We start from the raw sequence: 21,948 nt of genomic DNA on the forward strand, positions 1-21,948 counted from the left end.
GTGTCTTCAGGGTCTTGGCAACCAGGTGCATTTTAGGCTCCTCAGACTGACATTCATCCAGCCACTGGTCTGCAGACAGGCCCATGCCTCCTGCAAAGAGGCTGCAAAATGATCCATCAGCCAGTCTGTGGACACTGCAGAGCCATCAGTGTCTTGATCTCTGCTGACTTGCATTCCCCTTGATAGGAACAACCCAAGGAGAGAAACATTGGCCCTAGCTCTGCATAGAGCCCCCAAGTGTCATTACGCCAGTAATAGTAATGCCCCTGTATAGAGACCAAGCGTGTAATTTCTGTTTGTTTTCTCCCAGCCTACCCCAGAAAAGTGATATCCTCCCCATCCCTCCCATATGGCTACTTGTCACCTGGTCCCAAGGTCTCAGTAAAAGCTATCCTGTATGCGATACTGGGCACTTCTCGCTCAGCCCCTTTTACCGCTCTGCTTCATTCATTCTTCATCTCTCTTCAAACCTCAGTGGTAAAATGTATCTCTTCTCCCTTGCCTATTTTTCTTAAATAATAAATAATAGCAGGAGAGAGAGTAGAATTGGCTGGAGAACTCTATTATCTAACACTGTGAAGCATTTGGGAATAAGGTTGGGATGTAGATAAAGCTGCCTAAACCCCGTCTGTGCAGGCAATATTAGTACCAGGACCTCTGGATACAAAATGAATTTGAATTTTACAGGCCTGGGCATCTTTATTATTCAGCGTGGTTGTGATTCTGACCAACATCACCCGGCAGGAGGCATGTAGCAAACACCAGGAATACGAATGAGCAGAAAAAACCTGCCTGGAAGCCTCCTTTCCTCACCTGACATATACAGGATGGACGTCAAGCCATTTAGGGGAGACTTCATCACTGATAAATGTTTTCTCTGCCATCTTGGAGCTGCCTCCTTGGATTATTTTACATATAATGAAGAGCCGAGGTTCATTTTAAAATTTGGTGGCTGTTAGCCAAGTTTTATCTCCCCACCTCTTTGGGTGACTAGACATTTCTGATTTGTAATGTATTGCTCCCGTCTCAGTATGGCTCTCTGTGTAGTGGGGCTCCTTCATTTACTGGTAAAATGGCCCAAGCAACTGTGAAAGGGGTCTAAGAGAAGCTGAAGTGCAGCCAGCAGGAGATGGAGCAGCTAGGGAGAATGAAGTTACGGAGATGCAGAAATGCCAAGGAGAGGAGCACTAGTGTGTGTGCATGTATACGCACGCACACACACACGCGCATGTTAATCTGGCTCCTTGCCTTCACTCAGTAAATCTAATCCACAGTTTGAAATAAATCATTCAGTAGAATAACAAAATCAGGCATTGAGTGCCAGGACAGCATATTATTACATGTGCTGGCCAGCTTGCCCTCCCTTTACCTACCCAGCCCCCATGGCTGCTTTGTTTGCTTTCTTGCAGCTGCTGCTCTGGTTTAATTTACCGAGATGCCATTAGTTGGGAGATAGAAGCAAAAACTTCCCAGCCAGCCTGCACTGGATGAGCAGCAGCAACCTCGTCCTGGCTGAAAAACCACAGCAAGGGAGGTGGAAAGAAAAAGACAAAGTGGGGCTCCAAAACCCAGCTGCAGCCTTGTGCACATCACAAAATCACAGCAGTCCCTCTTTGCCGCTGGGTTGTTGCTGGGGACCAGAGCTGGTGAAGAGGGGACAGGTAGGAGGGGAGGACATCACAGGTCAGGGTTGAGGATTAGCAGGGCGAAGCATGGATCCGGGCTCCAGCAGGGATACTGGAGATCAGAGGTAATGCATAGGAGCATCAAGGAGTGAGGGAGCTGCCGCTGCCCATTTGCTGGCCTCTGTGAGCCACATGAGCCTGACATCTCAAACCATGCTGCTTTGTGAAAGCAGAAGTAAAGGGACGTACAGCAGCGTCTGCAGTGCACAGGTAACTGTGCAGGAATGATATTTCCTGCAAGGTGCTCAGTGTGTACCATGGGCTCCCCATGGACGTGGCCTGTTGTCATCTTCAGCATGATGCTATGGTTCAAGACACCTCTGATTGAGATTAAATTCATCATTTCAAATTGTTGCTATTGTTATTCCACACCATCTTCATGCCTCTCTTCAGCTTCTTTCTCAACCAGCGAAGGAGAACCCCAAATCTCCACTTTCCTGGTGGTTTTTCACATTGGAGTTGTAGCTGGTTTGTTCCCAGGTTTCCCCAGGCAGCCCTGGAGGGTCAGAGGACTGGGAAAAGTGGTGTGCCAGTGGGTTACCAGGAAAATAAAGCCAGGACAGCTGGGTAAGGACAAATCAGTCAGGCAGGAGGGTTAAAACACTAGCTTTTCTTACTGATTTTTATTCAGCCTGTGGGGAAGAGGTAGGGAGGTCTCTCCCCTCCCCTCCAGAGCCACGTCCCAGCTGCAGCAGGTCAGGGACAGCAAAGGCTCCTTGGCCGACCGGCTGCTCTATTTCTAACACGCAAGAATAAACCTGGGATTTCAGAAGCAGAAACAAACAGAAAAGGGAGACTAGAGGTGAGGTAAAAGGTAGAAAAGGGAGGGAGGAGAAACCTCCTGCATGTCTGTTATCTGCCGTTACAGGGAGATGAGTCGGGAGCTGCTGTGAGTGCCCCCGCTCATGTCCTTCCTTGTGGGATGCTCAGCGCTTGGCTGATGTCGCAGCACACACACGCAGGCACGCACCCATGCGCACCCGTGTCGGAGTGATGCTGGGAAGAAGACTTTCAGAAGCCAACAAGACGAACAATTATGCCTACTGTGCAAAGAAACAAGACCCACTCCTCCACTCTGCAGTCATGTCCTGGCAATCTAATAAAGAGGGAGATTAGCCCCTCTTTCCTCTCTTACGTCTCTTTAATGCTGTCATTTTATTCACACTTTGCAAAGCAAATAAACCAGCAAATTGCTTGCTTTAATGAGCTGAAATTAAACTCAGGCTGCTGATAAAATGCTTTTTCTCCTTTCTGTTGTTGGGAAGGACTCATCTGATAGGCAATGTACAGGAAAAAAGAGAAAACACACAGCAGGAGCCTTATTGAACGTGTTTGAGTAGTTACCATTGCTCTTCTTCATCCCTGACACCTCCAATTAGATGAGAGAGGGACACAGGTGATGAGAAGGCTATCAGATATCAACCTGGCAAGGTCCGTGGAGAGTCTGTCTCTGCTCTTTGCTCACATGGATGGTCCCACTCCCCTAGCTAACACCCTTTGACATAGGCTGCAGCCCACAGCCTCCCCAGGGAGGAGTGACAAGAAACCTTCCTGTGCCAGAAAAAGGCTAGTTTGACTCTGCAGAGCAATCCCAACCACAGGTTTGCCCAGAGAGGATAGTTAGGTCAAAATGGGAGTTAGAGGAGACAGAATAAGTGCCTGCTAAAGAGAGTATGCCAAGATGCATCACTCCCTGCTGCCTGTGCTGTCTCAGTTTGGCAGGGCTTCCCCTGCCTGTGGGAGGTCCCCATAATGCACAAGCCCATGGAAGAAGACGGGGAGATGGTCACACCAAGGGCAGGCACTGCAGGGCAGCAGGCAAGGAAAGCACCCTCTGTGCCATCCCAAAGGGACAACCGGGGCAAGCCATTGCTTATGGCTCTGCAGGCCAGGACGACCCTTCTCCCACACCCTTAGAGGCCATGTGCACCTCCACGGGAGGCAGGCTGAGGGCTGGAGACCGGGCTGGAGACCAGGCTGGTCCCTGTGGCAGAGGAAAGCAGGCACATCTAGAGCCCAGCCTGCAGCTGGAAGGGGAGAAAGTCCCCACCTGCAGCACAACGCGTGTGCTGGGATTTTCATCCTAACAAGAGGTGCTCAGGGCATTTTCCTTGTCTCCCACAGCCCTCTGAAGCACTATCATTATCTCATGGTACTGGAGAGGAGGCTGGAGCACAGCGAGGTTAATTGAGTTGCCCAGTGCCAGGAGGGATGTAGCAGCAGACAGACGTCTTTCAGCATGGCACTGCAGCCCGTGCCTCCCCACCAGCTGGGGGGATGGTAAGGGGGGACATTCATATGCAGTGCCCCAGGGAGCACAGTCCCTCTTCCCTTCCTCACTGGCTCCAAGGATTCAGCTACGCCAAAATGGGCTGCCAGGTCCTGGCAAAGCATCCCAGGGCAGGGACAGCACATCCTTATAAATGTGCTCCTGCCAGTGCAGCAGGTACAGTTCCCCACAACAGGGTTACCTACAGTATCAGTATCACTGTGGTGCTATGAGGGCTTCAGCTGGAACAGCAACGTAAAAGCATGCTAAAGTCCAGGTTTCTACCCCCAGGAAAGAGGAGAGGTGAGATTCAGCTGCCTTACCCTCAGCATCTCTTCCACCAAGCTCCACTTCTAGACTAAACTTTTGAAAATCTGGTTTTGTTGAGCTTTCTGCCATACATAGCTGGGCTAGGACAGCACCATTCGCTGGGGAGGCAAAGACCTGCAAGTACCAGGCAGGGCTCGACAGAAGCATCGCCTTAGGGCCAGAACATCCCACCATGTGTGACTGCACAGCTGCTGCAGGCAGTACAGTCTTCCAGAAGGGTGTAGTGCACACCCTGCCTTCTGGGGGGGCACTGAGTGTCTGCCTGTTGTTTTCCCCCACAGCCTCACCTCCCCGAGCAGCTGGTGGGGTGTCTGCTGGAGGACAAGGTGGCTGGAGAGTCTCATGTGCAGGGAGCTGACGTGAGAGCAGATCTTGTTATTCATGTAATAGAAACCCAGCTAGACCACCAGGGAATAGACTCATTGTACACAATGCAGGAAGAACAAATAAACTGTTTTGCTGCTGATTATTACTGGCCTGTTTACTGAGGTATAAACTGTGGATGGTTAACAGCAATCTCTGCAGTGAAACATGGTCTGCTTCATTGCCTGGTACTGTGGGTGGAAAAGAACATGGTTTCTTCAGGACAGGGTGAGGGTATGGCATCTGCATCTAAACACCCCTTGACAATCAGCCTCACACAATTTTCGGGCATGCAGCACCAAGCACAGTCCCTTCACTGCCTGGGCACTGGGGAATGGTTTGGAAACCAATTTCTGGATTTATACTATTTTGCAGATCCAATGAAAGGCAATTTAGATGTAAGATGTGCCCCTGTCTCCTTCATGGATGCCCAAGAAACCTCCAGTTCCTACCAGCTGTGTTTTCAAGGAGTACTGGTGGTGTCTTCCCTGCCTCCTACAGTCTGCCCTGGGACAAGGGAGACAATCAGAGCTCCTGTTCCCAACAAAATCCCAAGAAGGATTTTTCTAGGTAGGCCATGACGTTTTTTCCCCATTTGTCGGCAACTCCATCTCTGCTACAACACCTCACTGCATCTGTCCTACCAGCCCAGAGAGCTGTTTTGCAGCAGAGATGTCCATGGATGATATTTGCAACATCTTGTGAAAAAGTATGACCCAGGAGATGCTGAGGCTCATGCAGTTCCCTCCTCTCTATGTTCGCCTTCCTGTTTCCCTGAGAAATTACAAAAGAAGTAGAAGGGCTGTCCATGGATATTTATATTAAGTCAAAAATGCAGGAAAAATAATGGAAAATGTAAACCAGGAATGAGAATTTTTCTGCGGGAAGTGAGGTTGCTGGCAGCACCATAGGTTTGTGTCTGGTGAAGACTTCCTGGTGTTCAAACAGTTGCTTCTGGCTGTGGAGGGAAGATCTTGTCCCATCTTCTGCAAATACTCTTGTTACACCACTGAAAGGTTGGAGGTTCTTCCCCACCTCTGCATCATTTCACCCAAGAGGGAGAGAGAGGTCTTGGAGACAAGCAGCGAGACCCAGCCCCAGACAAGGACGTCAGATGGTGGACAGTCATGCTAGCGTGTTTTGCAGTCAGAGAGTGCCCTGGAACTGCTGCTCAGGTTCCCAGAAACAGGATGAGAGCTCGATGCTGGGCTTTATCCTAGATGCCAGGCAGCAATGCAGTCAGAGAGACACGGTGTCCTCAACCTGCATCCCCTTCTGTGGGCACTGCTGCTGTGCACACCAGCACAGGAGACAGTTAGGATTCCCCTCAGCAAAACACTGCAGCATCAAATCTACATCAGAGTGAGTTGTCTAGACTTCATCTGCTCTCAGCAGAGAGGAACAGACACTTCTGGGGCATCACTCCTCCCCTGCTAAGGTAGACACGTAAATAGGTCAGACAAATGATGCCTTGGATGTGCGTTGGTCTCTCATCTGCGTATAACGTGATGCTGGACAACAAACTCAGAGGATGACCTCCGCAGTCAATGACCTCCGCAGTCAATGACCACCTTCCCTTGTGCTGCCAAGTGCCACTGGTGGCAGCACCCAATTAAAGTTGAGGTTTAATTGGCTCCTTGAGAGCTGGTGGCCAGAGCTAGAAGGCGAACACCTAACATTAAGAGGGCAGTTGGATGCATCTCCAACGCCCCTAAGTGCTAAGTGCCTTTCTGTGGTGTTCAGTTTGTGCTTGTGTTTTGTTTTAAGCAGGTGAGCCAAGGGACTGAGAAGGGACAGGCCCACGGAAGCGTGTGGAGATGGGGACCAGTGTCACGATGGGCAGCAAAAAGAAAACGAGGAGATGTACTATAAGAAGTGAGAGGAAGGCTTGTCTCTAAGCCAGAGGGACTCCTCCACACAGGCACCGAACTTCATGACTCCCTCCCCGAGATGCCAGAGCCCTGGTGATGTGGGACCAGCCTCAGCCACCCAGGCCTTGGTAGTAGCCCCTGGCCGGTGGCTGCTGAGTACCGTGGGCACCGAGGTCCTTTCTCTCCACAGACGCTTCCCCCCCGTCTCCAAGCCATGAGGAGAAGGGAGAGGCGAGCGAAGCTGCCGAAGAAGCACTAGCCCACGTCTTCCCGGCCCCTGTCCCGCTCCCCGCTTCCAGCAGACCAGGAACCCCTTCTCCGCGCCGCCCTTCCAGATGGCAGGTCGCCGGTGGGCCGCGACGTCAGCCCTCTGCATGTGCGTGGCAGCCGTCTCCCTCCTGCACGCCAGCGGGGTGCGAGCAGACTGCTGGCTCATCGAGGGGGACAAGGGCTTTGTCTGGTTGGCCATCTGCAGCCAGAACCAGCCCCCCTATGAGTCCATCCCCCAGCAGATCAACAGCACCATCGTGGACTTGCGGCTGAATGACAACAAGATCAAGAGCGTGCAGTACGCCTCGCTCAGCCGCTTCGGCAACCTGACATACCTCAACCTGACAAAGAACGAGATCTCCTACATCGAGGACGGTGCCTTTTCAGGACAGTTCAACCTCCAGGTGCTGCAGCTGGGTTACAACCGACTGAGGAACCTCACCGAGGGCATCCTCCGGGGCCTGGGGAAGCTGGAGTACCTCTATCTCCAGGCCAACCTCATTGAGTCCGTCACCCCCAATGCCTTCTGGGAGTGCCCCAACATAGTGAACATTGACCTGTCCATGAACAGGATCCAGAGACTCGACAGCAACACTTTTCGGGGCCTAAACAAGCTCTCTGTCTGTGAACTCTACAGTAACCCCTTCTACTGCTCCTGCGAGCTCCTCGGCTTCCTGCAATGGCTGGAGGCTTTCACCAACATGACACGCACGTATGACCGGATGCAGTGCGACTCCCCACCTGACTACACGGGCTACTATTTGCTAGGCCAAGGCCGGACTGGCTACCGCAATGCTCTGAGCATGCTCTCTTCCCTTTGCACTGGTGGCTCCTACACTGTGATCCCTCGTTTTATCCCTCCCAGGTACCAGGTGACCACCGTGCCCTCCGAAAGCCCCTGCTCCGAGGAGGAGTGCTCCTCTGGTGACGGCACGACTCCACAGTTCTCCCTCTTCACGCCCATCAGCGAAATGGAGGTGCGCCCCAACATCCAGGTGAAGCACCTCAACCACAACTCAGCTGTCCTCACCGTGCAGATCCCCTACCCCTTCAGCAAGATGTACATCCTCTCCCAGTTTGAAAACGGCTTCTCCTCCATGATCACCAAGCTCAGGAAGAAGGAGGAGAACATCACCGTGAGCAACCTAGTAGCACAAAGAGATTACACCTACTGTGTAGTCTCTGTCCACCAATACTCCAAGTACAACCACACCTGCGTCACCATCACACCCACCAGACCCAGCCGCAAGGAGCCGGTCCCCACCCCTTCCACTGCCACTCATTATATCATGACAATCCTGGGCTGTCTCTTTGGCATGGTGATTGTCCTGGGCGTTGTGTATTACTGTCTCCGGAAAAGGCGCCAGCAGGAGGAGAAGCACAAAAAGGCTGCCAGCAGCATGAAGAAGACCATCATCGAGCTGAAATACGGGCCAGAAATGGAGACAACCAGCATCACCCAGTTGTCCCAGGGACAGATGCTGGGTGGGGAGACGGTCACCCGCATCCCCTACCTGCCTTCTGCTGGTGAGGTCGAGCAGTACAAGCTGATTGACAGCAGCGAGACCCCCAAGGCCACTAAGGGCAACTACATGGAGGTGAGGACGGGCGAGCAGCCTGAGAGGCGAGACTGCGAGCTGTCCCTGCCACCGGACACCCAGAGCTCTGTGGCTGAGATCTCCACCATTGCCAAGGAGGTGGACAAGGTGAACCAGATCATCAACAACTGCATCGATGCCTTGAAATCTGAGTCCACCTCTTTCCAAGGGGTGAAATCGGGGGCAGTCTCCACGGTGGAGCCTCAGCTGGTGCTCTTATCAGAGCAGATCCCCAGCAAGCATGGATTCCTCTCCCCCGTCTACAAGGAAAGCTACAACCACCCTCTCCAGCGACACCACAGCATGGAGGCAGCCCCCAAACGCTCCAGCACCTCTTCCAGTGGCTCCATACGGAGCCCCAGGTCCTACCGCTCTGAGGGATCGGGCCACAAATCAGAAGCCAAATACATCGAGAAGACGTCCCCCACCACCGACACCATCCTCACTGTGACACCGGCTGCGGCCATCCTGCGGGCAGAGGCAGAGAAGATCCGGCAGTACAGCGAACACCGGCACTCATATCCCAGCTCGCACCAAGGCGAGCAGCACGACAGCATGGCCGGGCGAAAGCCCTCCATCCTGGAGCCTCTGACCCGTCCTCGCCCCAGAGACCTGGCCTATTCCCAGCTCTCGCCTCAGTATCACAACCTGAGCTACACCTCCAGCCCAGAGTACACCTGCAAACCATCGCACAGCATCTGGGAGCGCTTCAAACTCAATCGCAAGCGGCACAAAGATGAGGAGGAGTATATGGCAGCCGGCCATGCCCTACGCAAAAAGGTCCAGTTTGCCAAAGATGAGGATCTTCACGACATCTTAGACTACTGGAAGGGCGTCTCTGCCCAGCAAAAGTCCTGAGTCCTCACACTACTCGTGACTTAACACACTAACTGGACCAAAAGAAATCCGCAGCAGCTATTTTTATTCAGACTATCTTTGAAACAAAATAAAATTTAAAAAAAAGAATCAATAAAAATAAAAAGAGAACAAATTATCAAAATCTATAAATATTCTAGATAATATATAAAGCGAGATATTAAAATGTCCTCACGTTGGTGAGACACGCACCAAATTTGAACACAAACTTTACAAAACAAACAAACTGTGGAGTGAAAAAAAAAGTTTTGTTTCATTTTGATTTTTTAAAAAAATAAGAAAAAAAGAAAAAATTGAATATAAAAAGAAAGTGAAAGAGCGGGCAGAGAGCTGAGGTCTGGCGTTTCCCAATATTACATTGCATGAGTCCCTATTCCGTGATTTTGTGGATTCTTTGTGAACAGTTTGTGTTCTTCCTTCCTTCCCTTCCAAAATCAACAGCAACAAAAACAGCAACAAAACCCAAAAAGAGACCAGAAGGAGATCCATCCTTTGGGCTGTTTTTGCAAACGGAGTCTTCCAGTTTAGACTTTCACCCGGTTGAAGGCCCGTTCACATTTTCACTCACTGAGAGGTTTTACCACACATTGCATTGTAAACCGAAGTCGTTAATTGTACAGAGAAAATTTCTATATTTGCAATGTTTGCTGTATAATGAGAAAGAGAGAGGAGAAAAAAACCCACAATACTACATCTACTAAAAATATATATATATATCTATATTCACCTGTTTGTACCAGGTTTTAATCATGGATTTTAGAGAAAGAGACGGAGTTTGGTTTGAAGGACTACTTTGTTGGTTGGTGGTTGGATGGTTGATGGGATGTTTTTTGCAAGGCAGGGGATTGCTTGGGTTTCTAAGTGTTTTGTTTTGATATCTCCCAACAATTGTCTGTGTCCGAGTTCTCATCACTTCCAAGCACACAGAGGAACACACCCAGGAAAGCAGAATCCCCCACCTTATTCCAGGTGGGAGACCATCACCACCAGGAACAGGGAAGGTGATGAGAAGTGAAGGGCTTTTGGTTGAGCAGGTGCCACCATGCCACGGGATTTCTCCTGAAAATTAAAAGGTATTGGTCTCCTCCTCTAAACAGACATATCAGGAGAGCGGTGGCCCTTGGGGCCAGCCGCTGGGGGTGGGGGGGGGCAGGGGTTATCTTTCAAGATGGGGAGCCATGGATGAGCTAGAGCAGAAAGCCTGCGGCCGTTCTCCAGAGAAGGACATCATTGAGAGTGATTTTAGCTGAGGGAGAAGACACTAAGTGTTTACAGCTTGTCCGTATTGAGAGCTATTAGGGTAGGCACAGGCCCCGGGGCAGGAATCCTGCCGTTCACACCTGGGACTCCCATCACCACACATCCAGCAGGTCCTCCATGGGTAACCCCAAATGCAGGCACAGCCTCGGGCAGGGACTGCAGCACCTCCTGCCCACAGCCCTAGCGCTGCCCATGAGCCAGTTGGACTCATTCCACGTGAGTGGCTTTGGAGAAGGACGCTCTGGGAAACCCCTCAACAGCCCTTGGGACTCCAAGACTGGAAGGGAAGGAGATGGCCCCACGTTCATATCTCATGTCCACCCAAGCAGCCACATGCCCCTCAACCATTGCTCTCCAATGCCTGTCCAAGACTCGTTCGCTTTTTGCCCCATCCTTAAAATACTCCCAGATGATGCCCTACTCATGGGGTGAGGAGGAGGATGGCAGTGTTGAGGCCATGCAGGCAATCCCAGGCCATGCTGGTGGCTGAAGGACACAGTTTTGCCCTGATTAGCTCCAGCTGAGTCACAAGCCCTCCCACCTCACCCCATAACCAACTCAAAGTGGGGGCCACACGAGGGTGAGGGAGCTGCTGTGCCCCCCCCAGTGAGTGGGTGGGAGCCCAGTGAGCCAGCACAGTGAGGCAATAAGCGCCCCCAGAGCAGCCCTTCGGGGCCCTGCTGCTTGCTGGCGTTTTTCCCCTGCATCCTGCTCACAAGTCTCTTGGGATGGACATCCTGAGTCCTGACAGATGAGCACTAGGGCCCAGGAGCAAAATGTATCCCATCCTGTTACTTCAATATTTCAAAGTGATTTTGACAGGTATTCTTGCAAAAGGTTATGTTTGTTCAGAAAGGAGCTGAGCCAGGAAGACATGGAGCAGGCTGGGAAGTGCACTAGTTCATTCCCCATGGTTATTTGTGTAGACAACAAACCATTAGCAGGGTTTCATAATAAAAGGCAGGCAATTTCCCCAGGAACACATTCACTCTGCCATGAGCAAAGGCGCATCCCTCTACCTCCTCCAGGTGCCCCAGATCCAGCACACAGCTTCCCAGGGCTGCATTGTGCTCACCAGCCAGCGAGCAGGACTGGGAAAGGGAAGCTGAGGTTCGCCCCTTTCTTGTTCCATGACACCACGGTGGGTCCCTCCCCAAATATCAGCTGTAGCACCTGGACCAAAGCAAAACCTGCAGCTGAAACCACCTTCCCTTGCAAGCCCTGGGTGCCTCTTGGAGAACCAGGAGCTGGTCAGCAAGACTGGATAGGGGAAATGGTAGCGGGGCCTCCTGGCAGTGTTTTGTGGACTCCAAGGATTCCTCAGCAAGAGGCTGGGATGCTCAAAGGTGGTGGCAGTTTGTGAGTTAATTTGGGCTCAGAAGCTCCGGCAATGGCAGTCACTGATAGATACACCAAAAGACCTTTCTCAGCCACTCCCCCCATCGAGACCAGTTCCCACACCAGTTTGGAAATGACATCATGACCATCTCCACCGTAGCCAGGAGCAATGGCACAACCAGCAGAGCATAACACCTCACTGTGGAGGCAGCAGCATGTCAACAGCGAGTTCATCACTTTACCTGGGGCGAGTAATTTTGCTTCCCTCTGCCTCTGTTTCCTCCTCTGCAAAATGCTTCCTTATGGCATTGAGGGCGTAGGCTGGTTGGGGAGGCTCAATTAATTAATTGCCTGTCTGTGAAGCCCATTTAGCTCCTAGAATAAAAGCCGCTATAGAAATGCAAAGTTGTTAGTGGCATAAAACAGCAGGGGCAGATGAAATCAAAGCCTGATTCTGTTTTCACACCAGGATTTCACTGGTCATAAACCAACAGAGACAGACACAGGCAATGTGATACAGCAGCACTGCCCTTTCAAAATTAAACACTTCCCAGATGCAAACTCTCTGCAACTGGAAAAAAAGGAGGCTTAGAAAAGGTCTAGGTCCCCCCATCTCCAAGCTATCTCCAAGAGAGGTACCCACACACGCAGCTCCCCATACCCCATAGCTGGTAGGGCGTCACCATGGGGCTTGGAGCTCCTTGGGTGATGAAGCAATGCTGTGCTGCTGAGCACCTTCCAGCCTCTTGCCCTCCCTCCAAGACAGGGCGCAGTCCCGGCAGCTGTGGTCCATGACGGTTGGCATGAGATGCCATAAGATGAGCTGAGAAAAAAAAAACCAGGCAAGAAAAGGGAAGAAGTTCCACTACCCTCAAAGCCACCACCACCCTATACATGGACCCCCTGGGGTACCTGTGCACAGGGCCTAGTGAGCTCTGTCCACAGCATCCTCCATCCCCTGCCAGCAGCCACTTTACAGACCCCTCCGAAGACAGAGGGATAATTCCAGCACCTGGGACGTGTTGGGTGCTTTTCTCCTTTATTTTGTCTCCTCTTCAGCCACCAAAGCTCTCAAACTGCTTCTGTGAAGAGCGACGATACCCGGCCCAGCCAGGCTGTGCCTATTGCCCAAACCCATCCAAAGCAGGAGGGCTCCCTGCCAAGCAGAAAGGAGGGGGCACAGGAAAGACAGGTCCACGTGGAGGGGAGGCCAGGGGAAAGGTTTCTCCTTCGTTTTGCCCCACCTCAGGGGCCAGTGGGGACCAGTGGGCTGGGGGCCAGCACAGAAAACCACTGCCAGCGCCAAGGACACAGGCCCCCCTATCCCCCTCCCACAGCAGCCTGGGCTCTGCCACTGGAGAGTGTGAACAAAGGAAAGGGAAAAGAAAGGGAGGGAGAGGGATGAAAGGCAGGGAGAGGCGTGTGATGCAGAGGCAGGGAAAGGCAGAGGCGGTGGGAGCAGCTGTGCCCGGCACGGGGCAGGCAGCAGCCCCCAGAGAGGCCAGTGAAGGCAGCAAGCAAAGCTGCTCTGAGAGATTTTTTTTTTTTTTTTTATAAGAGACAGCAGTTGTTTCCCTGCGGCGATGAAACAGAGAAAAGGAGCAGAGGGACCCATTGCTGCTTCTGCCCCGCATCACTCAGAAAATTCCTTGCCAGCTAAGGTCAGAAGGAGCCATGTCTGCTCCTGGAGAGCTCCAAAGGCAGCTGCCCATGGCTGCGCTGAGCTACCCCTCAGCATTGTCACCTCCCCAGGACGAGCCCCAAGGGAACGAACACTCCTGTACCACAGGGTCCCTGGGCCACCTGTCAGGCATGGGGTGTGCATGGTGGGCAGGGGATGCAGACCCAAACCCACCGCGGCAGGCACAGCTCAGATCCTCTGTCACAGGCACCAGCGGAGGTGTTGAAGGGACACCGACACAGCCGATGTGAGACACAATGGTGCCCTCCAACAAGGATTTCAGGTTCCCATCACCACTCTCCAGCCTCTGCTCTCCCAAAACTCTTTGGGTGCTTGCGTGCCCCTGTGCCTGCTCTCCACTCCGTGCTGCTGGGCTATCACCAGTGGCCCTTGAAGCCCCCCACTTCATTGCTCCCTCCCAGCCCTGTGCCTGTGAGCCTGCCCACCACCTATAGCTGCTGTATGGGAATCCTCTGGGAGGGCTCTGCTGTTCCCTGCAGGACAATGATAGCCCTGGGGCCATGTGTAAATGTATTCTGCTGATTCCCTTTTAGTGTCCACAAAACTGCTGTTGTTTGAGCAATCTTCAAGTGCAAAACTGAGGCAAGGCTGAAAATCCCCCCTCTGAACCCTCCCCCAGCATCCCAGCAAAGACAGCTTCTTGTTGGAGTGTAAATCCAACCCCACGTTACCCACAGCCCAATCCTTGCCCTGGTCCAGAGTCAGCAAAGGACCCTGCCACATGTTGCAAAGCCTGTGTGATATCTAGAGCCAGGTTATTAATTAAAAGTCTGTAAATTAGGACAGAAGCATCCCTCCATACAGACATGGGCCATTTAAGCCCAGTGTTCCTGAGGGTACCCACCTGCCCCGGCGTGCATGGCAGTTGTATCCACATGTTTCAAAGCATGGCCTGGGAGAAGTGTAACATCCACAGGCAGAAACACAGGGGAAAGAGAGGAGGAAAAAAAAATAAAATAATAATAAAAAAAAAGTGGCAGTGGTGGCAGGCACTGCCTGGCCAGGCTCCTCCCCAAGGCAGCAAAGCACTTAAGAAGGGATGTGACAGCCCTGGAGCTGGTGGCTGCCTCATTCTTTGCACCTGATGCTTGTTGGAGGTGTCACACCTGCCCCCAGTCTGCCATTTGAGCATCCTGCTGGCTTCAGCTGAGTCTGCCATGAAAGCAGGTGCAGATCCCATGGGAAGGCATCTGCAAGGATGCATTGGGGCCCTGAGGCGAAAAGGTGCTCCCCATTCACCACCCAGGCTGTCACAACAGCCAGACTGCAGTGGCTCCGCTCAACTCAAGCCAGTGTCCTGCAGTGCTTGCTGGGTGGTGGGACCTCTCCTAGGGCTGCAAGTGCCACTGGAGCTATCTCTCTTCCAGCCCCATTGATGCTTATGGGTCAGCCCAAGCATCCACACCCAGGTCTGCTCTGCCAGTGGTTCTCCCGGGGCCCTGGGCACAAACCTCAGCAGCCCAGCCAGCTCCTGCACCTGCACGTCCCCTCACTCGCCACAACCCCAGCGAACCCCCCTCCCAATACTCCCCTCTGCCCTGCTTCTAGATCAGCCCTTCCTGAACTGGGCCTGGGTGTTGTTGAACCAAGAGCTCTGTTGCCCGAGACCCCCAGTCTCGTCGCTGTCGTGGATGTGGCTCTGCAGAAATCAGGAGCTGCAACACAAAACCCCGATCACGCGCTTGCTGCAGCCTGGCTGCCTGTCGGGCTCTGGAGCAATCAATCACCTCGTTTGCAGGAGCAGGGGGTTAGCAAGGGCGGGGGACAGCATGGTGGAGGTGGCTTGGTCGTAGAAATCCTTTGGGTGAAGAGGGGTCCAGAGGGGACTGCAGGCTGGGGAGGGGTGTGCTGTGGTGCTGCTGGACCAGACCCAAAAGCAGTGGATCGATGAGGATGATTGAAGCCAGCACGCACTGCATTGGGCTATTTTTAGCACAGCCCGTAGAGAAGGAATTTGGGAGCCCAAGTCAGAATTTATTTGCATCTGTGAGTGCTCGTCAGGGGGAGGACCAACAAAATGCTGCCCGGGCACAGCATCACCCTCCCTGCTGGTTTGGGACCCGCTCACCTTTGTTTCAGCTCCTCTTCGGTGCACACCACGTCCGTCTCCTCCGCAGCACCCTGTGGGGACAGTGCCACCACCACCTCCAGGCTTGGAGCTGTGAGCACCTGGATGCCCATGGACACAGGATGGGGACAGAGCAGAGGAGAGGGGATGGGCTTCAGGGGATGAAGGGGTTGTTTGGGAAAAGCCCCAATCCTGCCGTAAATGTGCAGGGAGGGTGGACAGGTCTCGTCCTGTAGCAGCATGGCTGGCAGCACTGCCTGGCTCCATGGACCTCGGAGGTGCCCCAGCCATCTCCTGCAGCTCATCCCTCCCCATTTACTCACAACAGGCTTTCCACTGTGAGGCTGTAGGTTGGTTTTCCTGGGTATGTGTCTGGAGATTAAACTGTTTTTTAGAAAGAGATGTATAGCACATTTCCATTCCTTCATCTCCAAACCGGTGCCACCAGCCAATGCCCCGAGGTGCTGAAGGCGGTGAAGCTGCTGGTGGGGATGGTTGGTGGTGGTTGAGAAGCCAACCCAACAGCTACTCCTTGGATTGCAGCGGTGACTTTGGCTTTTCTTGAATTTACTTACACTCCACTTTTTCACATCTCCTTTGTCTAGTATCCTTTGTTTTACCCCTCCCAGCCAGCTCATCAGCACCACCAGCAGGGTGGCAGATTATCCAAATGCCACCTTAAGAGTTTTGCTCATTCCCACCTTCACCATCAATCACCTCCTTACCCCTCCCAGTACTTAATGAAGGGAAACCATCTGATCCAGAGTGAAGCCAGTTTTTTGGACTCGGTTTCCTCTGTGCAAGGGATGAGAAGGCACAGAAGTATCAGGGATGTGGATTTTCACTGTGTGGGGAGCGGCCAAGCAGGATGCTAGCTTTCACTCTAGTTTTGCTGCCTTTTCTTTGGTCCAAATTGAATGTGAACGTGCCTGTTTCCCTCCCTCTGCAACTTCTCTGTCACTGCACAGTCTGCCAAGCCTCTGAGTTTGCACGTGTGTGCCTTTTTAGTGATTCAATGGGAATGTTACTGACATGGGGTGCACTGTTGTTCCTGTATGTGCCGATTGCTTCCTACACCCCACCAAAATCTGTTTTTCCACACTCATCTCAGCTGTCTGGCAATAGCCATCTGCTGCTCACCTTTACTTGCTTCACCATTAAAAAAACTCATTAATGTACTCTGTCCTTGCTTTCTTTGGGACTAAAAGATTTCCATTTCTGTCTTCTATCAGCTTTCTCATAGTTTATATCCTTTCCTCTCTTCACTATGCGATGCCCTTTCCTAATGAGCTCTTCTCTCCTGGTCCATCTTCTGCATTAAGCTACACAAGTGCTGTCCCCTGTGTTGTCCTGCTCATCTCCTGGGCTCTCTTCTGGGTCTATCACATTCTTTAGTGTTTCCAGCTGTGAAAGGAAGCGATCAGCCCCACGTACAACATCCACACTTCCCTCCCACCCCACTCACCTTCCTTGAAGCTCCTCAGACCTTCAGTCCGGCTCATCCCACTACAGTGTCCAGCCTTGACAGCCTCCTCCATCCTTGCACGAGCCTCTGGCCGGCTTGCCCTGATCTGCAGGGGATCTGATGGGATGCCTCAAAGTTTACGTGTGGTGCTGCAGCTTGTCTCTGCTGGGGGCCCTTTAAAGCTTTTCCTCTCTCTCAGCATCACTTTTACACAGCAGAGCTCTCCTTGGGCATCTCCTGCCCTGCAATCAAGAGCTACGCAGCCCACTTGAGCGGCAGGAGGCCTCTTTGGGTACTGCAAAAGCTCATCTGTGGTCACATAAGTAAACACTGGCATTCTTCACGCGATGCAGCTAAATTAATTAATCTCGTTCTGCAACATTTGTGGCCAAGACACAAAGGTTCCCATTCCCTGCAGTTGGGGCTTAAAGCCTGCTTCTCCCAGATGTGCCCTCCTGCCCCACCTGGGATTTGTGTTGCAGTCAGATTGGGGCAGAGCAGTTGTTGGGAGTCACTCCGAGGGCCAGCAGAGCCAGCAACGCTGGCCAAGTGGCCATGGAGTGCATCGGCACAAACCATCCGCCACTGTCCATCTGAAGTATCCCTGATGATTCAGCTCAGTTTAGGCTGACAAAAGCTCTTGAGTTTTGGGGTTTTTCCCCAGCCATCTCAGGTGCTGCAGTAAGAGGTTTTACCTCTCCACACAAACCTTATCTCAATTATATCTTTGGATCATTCTGCCTGTAACAACACTACCACCCACTACAGAGTTTGCACACATACATCTCTGCCTGGGAAATCCCGTGCAGATGTGTGGCAGCCCTATGCATGAGATCCTTCAAGCGCTGCTGCTCCACAGCCTCCTCCAGCCTTGCCAGGTGATCACGGCTCCGAAAAGACAGTCAAGTGTGGACACCAGGGCTTGGGGTAAGATGTGTGCCAGGAGACAGGCGGCAGAGGCTGGGAAGAGCAGGTGCCTGGCGTGGCAACCCCAAACCTATTTCCATGGCGGAGCTTGCAGCCGGGAAGGAGGGTGAGCCGAGATGTGGGCTGGTTTCTGATCTCCCACCCATCTTGCAGTTCCATCCTGGAGACCAGCTGGGTCCTGACACAGCTGCCAGGACAGTGACAGGAAGAGATGGAGGTGCTGGAGCAGAGCTGGGAGCTGCCCCTCATCACCAGAGATGGTCAAACCCTTTCTGATACAGTCGGGAGGCTCCTCTGGCTGAGGGGACTGAGAGGTCCCCGCCCCAGGCTGGCTTTGGAGAACAGCCCACCCAGAAGAGCCCACCCATGGCAGCGAAGGACTCAGCTACTGGTCGCTGCTCTGGAGCTGTCAGGAGAAGAGGTGGATTCACCCACTTGGGTGTAAAGTCTAAGCTAGTCCCATTCTTCTACAAAGCCATAGATGTTTGTGGCTGGAGATTTCCAGGTGAGACAAGGTAGTTTGGCTGGCACCAGGATACAAAGCTGTATCCTTTGATAGCTGATCATTCACCCTTTCCCAAAGACAAAGAAACCAAAACAGCACAACTCATCACGGAAGGAGGAGACAGTTTATCCAGGGAGCTAATTTAGCTGGAAGGGAAAGGTTGCAAGGTATTCCCTTATTAAGAAGGAAAAATAAATATGCAAAAGCAAGGAGTCAGAGGTCAAAGTGCCTGTGGGGAAGTGATGCGGATGCATTGGAGCTTAAGGAGCCAAAGCAGAACCGGGCCAGATACTGGACTCAGAACAAAAGCTGGTTCAGGCCAGGATTGAGAGGCAAAGGTTAGGATGAGTCTTGCAGAGACATGGAAACCACAGAGGTGACTGAATTGTAAGCAGCACCACATTCAATCTGAGCAGAATGCATGAAAACGGATAATGTAATTGAAAGGGTTATTTAAACTGAATATTCAGAGGGAAAAATAAAGCATTGCAGGGAAAATAATAATACTTAGCACTTGTAATGTGCTTAGCATCTTCAAAAACTGGTCAGCCATTAACTGATTGCTCCTCTGCTAAGTCCAAAGGCTAATAAAAAGGGATGGTTCATTTAGTTATTTCACAGCTGAGCTTCTCAATAAGGCATGAGGAAGAGAGCACTGCTCTCCAACATGCTGGTAAATAAACAGTTGGAAGTAGAAAAACACAACATCTCAGCACTCAGTCACAGCTTCTCACTTGACTCCTTCTTTCCTCACCTCGAGCTGGTCTGGACAGGACCCACGACAGGGAGCCCACCCGGAGGTCTGGCCGGGGAGCATGCCGTAGGTGAGTCCAGCTCTCCATTCCAAAACTTGGTGTCTCCTGCCTGGGAACTACCCCCATGCCAGTGTCTACATGAGCAGGGATGGGGCATCCGCAGGGCAGGAGGGTAGGCACCCGTCCGTGGGTTGATGGGGTGGGAGGTCTGGGCTCAGAGAGACCCCAACAGTGCAGCCCTACTGCCTTGGCAAGCACGGCGGCTGGAGGGAACAAAGCTGCCTTTTGAACAGCAATAAAGATGGAGGTATTTTATGTTTGTTTTACTTAAAAAGCAAACAGTTCCTTTTGTGTTTGATGAGCAAGCGATTTCATAAACACTGCAGAGAAAACATGACACAGTTGCACCTCGGTGATTTCCAGCCTGGTTTTTTGGCAGTGGCAGTGGAGGAGCGGAGAAGCGCCTGCGAGGCTGCCCCATGCACATCCCCCCCCTCCCCCCAGTTGTCTGGGGGCGGCCGAGGGTTTGGGGGCTGCTCCTGGTCAGGCCCAAAGGGAAAGAGGCAACTCTCATCAGGATGGAGCCATTCAGCCTGACACATGGCCAGCCCCAGCCAGGGTGAGCAGGAACCCATCGAACCCTGTGCCCAGGGGCACAGTCACTCACCACCTGCAGCTACTGTGGCCGGGGTGCGCTGCCCGAATCGGCCTCCCCCTGCCAGCGCTGCCCGGCACACAGCCCTGGGGCTGAAAACCCCTTTTTCATACTGCTGCTGGGGGGAACCAAGGCAGAGCTCATTTATGTCTAAACCCAAACCAACCATCGTGGGATTACAGTGCTTTGCAAAGCTGCTGTCGCTGTGCTCTCCGCACATACCCCCACCTGCCACTATTTCTCCTGTGCCACCCACTTCATGATGGTTTTTGGCCTTATCAGCTTAGATGCTCACTAAAGCACCAGCCTCATCACTTCAGAGACAGGGAACTGCACAGATGCTCATCTGCCCCCATAGAGGTGCCCTGTTTTTGGTGCAGTGATGCTTCAGAGCCTGCTTTGCCAGAGCACAGATCTCTCAGAGACCCTACTCAAGGTGTCCCAGCCCCATGCTGGAGGGATGTCTCCATGGGGCTACACAGCTGGGTCCCACCAGCCATCCCCCGACCATGCAAGGTCTCCAGCTGACCCATGAGCTGCTGGGGCAGCAGCCAGGAGAGTGCAATGGTTCACCCATGATCTGCCTAACCCCAGCAGCAGAGAAGAGCTCCTAGAAGATGCTGGGGAGCTATTTCTCCACCTCACTGTTGGGTGATCTAAAAGGATACCTGCTGCTTTACAGAAGAGATGCACAAGTATTCATTTCTGAAAGCATTTGCTGGTCTAAAATACACAAACACACACACAGAGACAGAGCAGAGCCGAGCCCAGAGTTGAACTCAACTTTTCTGGGAGGTGTCCAGCAGCAGCACTGCCATCATCAAAAGCCTTTGGTGGAGACAGAGGTTGCGGGATCTTACATTCCCCTGGCTTTTTGCCCTGGGCACTGCCTTCTGCTCTGTCAGCTGTGCTTGTGGGCTTTGCGTTTTCTTTCTCTTTCTTCAGGTTTTCTTCTTTTTAAGTGAAATGTTCCCCATCTCTGCTGCTAGTGTGGCCCTATGGACCCTGTGCTGGGAGGATGAGTCAGGTGAGAGCAGGAAGAGGTGAGCAGGGACTCCTTACACCAGCGTTACCACTAAGCACCTCTCCTCTGAGGAGAGGTTTTGCTCGAGTGAGGTGTATGGGTCAGGACCTTGATGATTTACAGTGCAGGATGCGTCCTCCTCCTCGTCTGGGGGACCTGGGGAAGATGCTGAGCGCAGAGACAGCAGCAGCCTTGCTGGGTCACTAACACATGTTTCTGACCAGAGGAAATTCAGGCTGCGGCGTGCTAAGAATGCCGTTCTAACTTCTGCTAAATGCTCACGTACAGCCGGGTAGCAGATATATGGACTGTGCAAGACACTGTCGATTTTCCTCTGCCTGTTTTTGGCATAACGAAGCCCAATGGGTGTGTATAAACAAAGCAAGCATCTCTCTCGCTGGACCTCATGCATCATTTATAGCCAGCTTTTCCATGGCACAAGAAACATTTACATGTGCCAGCATTAATTCTGAACGCCACTTCAAAGCCATCTCTGTCTAATGAATCCCGTGCGCTGTGCACAGCAAATTCCACCCGAAAAATAATTAGCAACACACGCCACCAAAGCATTACAAGGGGAACGCAGCACACCACCTGCTGAAGCAAAATGAATGCCTGATTTATTTATTTTTTCTCCACTTTTTAGCAACATTCAGGCGCTGACTCAAAGCTGTGCTCTGTTCTCAGCTTTGTAGAGCCCTGGGAAGCGTCACGTTCCCATTCTGCTTTCCAGGCTAGGGGTATGATTGATCTGGGGAGCGGTTTATGTTTTTCTTAGATGACGACTGGACAGAGCTGTACAAGATCCTGCTGATTTCTCTGTGCCAGGGGTGACAGCTGGGATTTAGGGTGCAGGCAGCTCTGTGTCCCCTCCCCTGAAGTCTCATGAGTCCCAGGCTTTTGGGATGCTGTCACCTCCGAGGCAGAGCCTCAGGCTGATGGCTGGGAGCAGGGCAGGACACGACAAGTGACAAGTGCCAAGTCTCA

At 52.3% G+C, this 21,948-nt stretch overlaps 1 protein-coding gene across 4 annotated transcripts in view; it reads left to right on the forward strand.

The window, feature by feature from the left end:
- ELFN1 (extracellular leucine rich repeat and fibronectin type III domain containing 1) overlaps positions 1–9,988 on the forward strand; it is a 109,004-nt gene extending 99,016 nt beyond the window's left edge. For 3 of the 4 annotated variants that reach the window (XM_056338094.1, XM_056338095.1, XM_056338098.1), the window contains exon 4: positions 6,415–9,988. In XM_056338094.1, the coding sequence (XP_056194069.1) occupies positions 6,854–9,244 (2,391 nt within the window). In that variant the 5' untranslated portion in view covers positions 6,415–6,853 and the 3' untranslated portion in view covers positions 9,245–9,988. The remainder of the gene's footprint in view (positions 1–6,414) is intronic. The other variant, XM_056338097.1, reaches the window with a different exon arrangement.
- Positions 9,989–21,948: the final 11,960 nt, after the last annotated feature.

This window comes from Falco biarmicus, chromosome 4, assembly GCF_023638135.1.
Source record: "Falco biarmicus isolate bFalBia1 chromosome 4, bFalBia1.pri, whole genome shotgun sequence".
In the NCBI taxonomy this organism is placed as follows: Eukaryota; Metazoa; Chordata; class Aves; order Falconiformes; family Falconidae; genus Falco; species Falco biarmicus.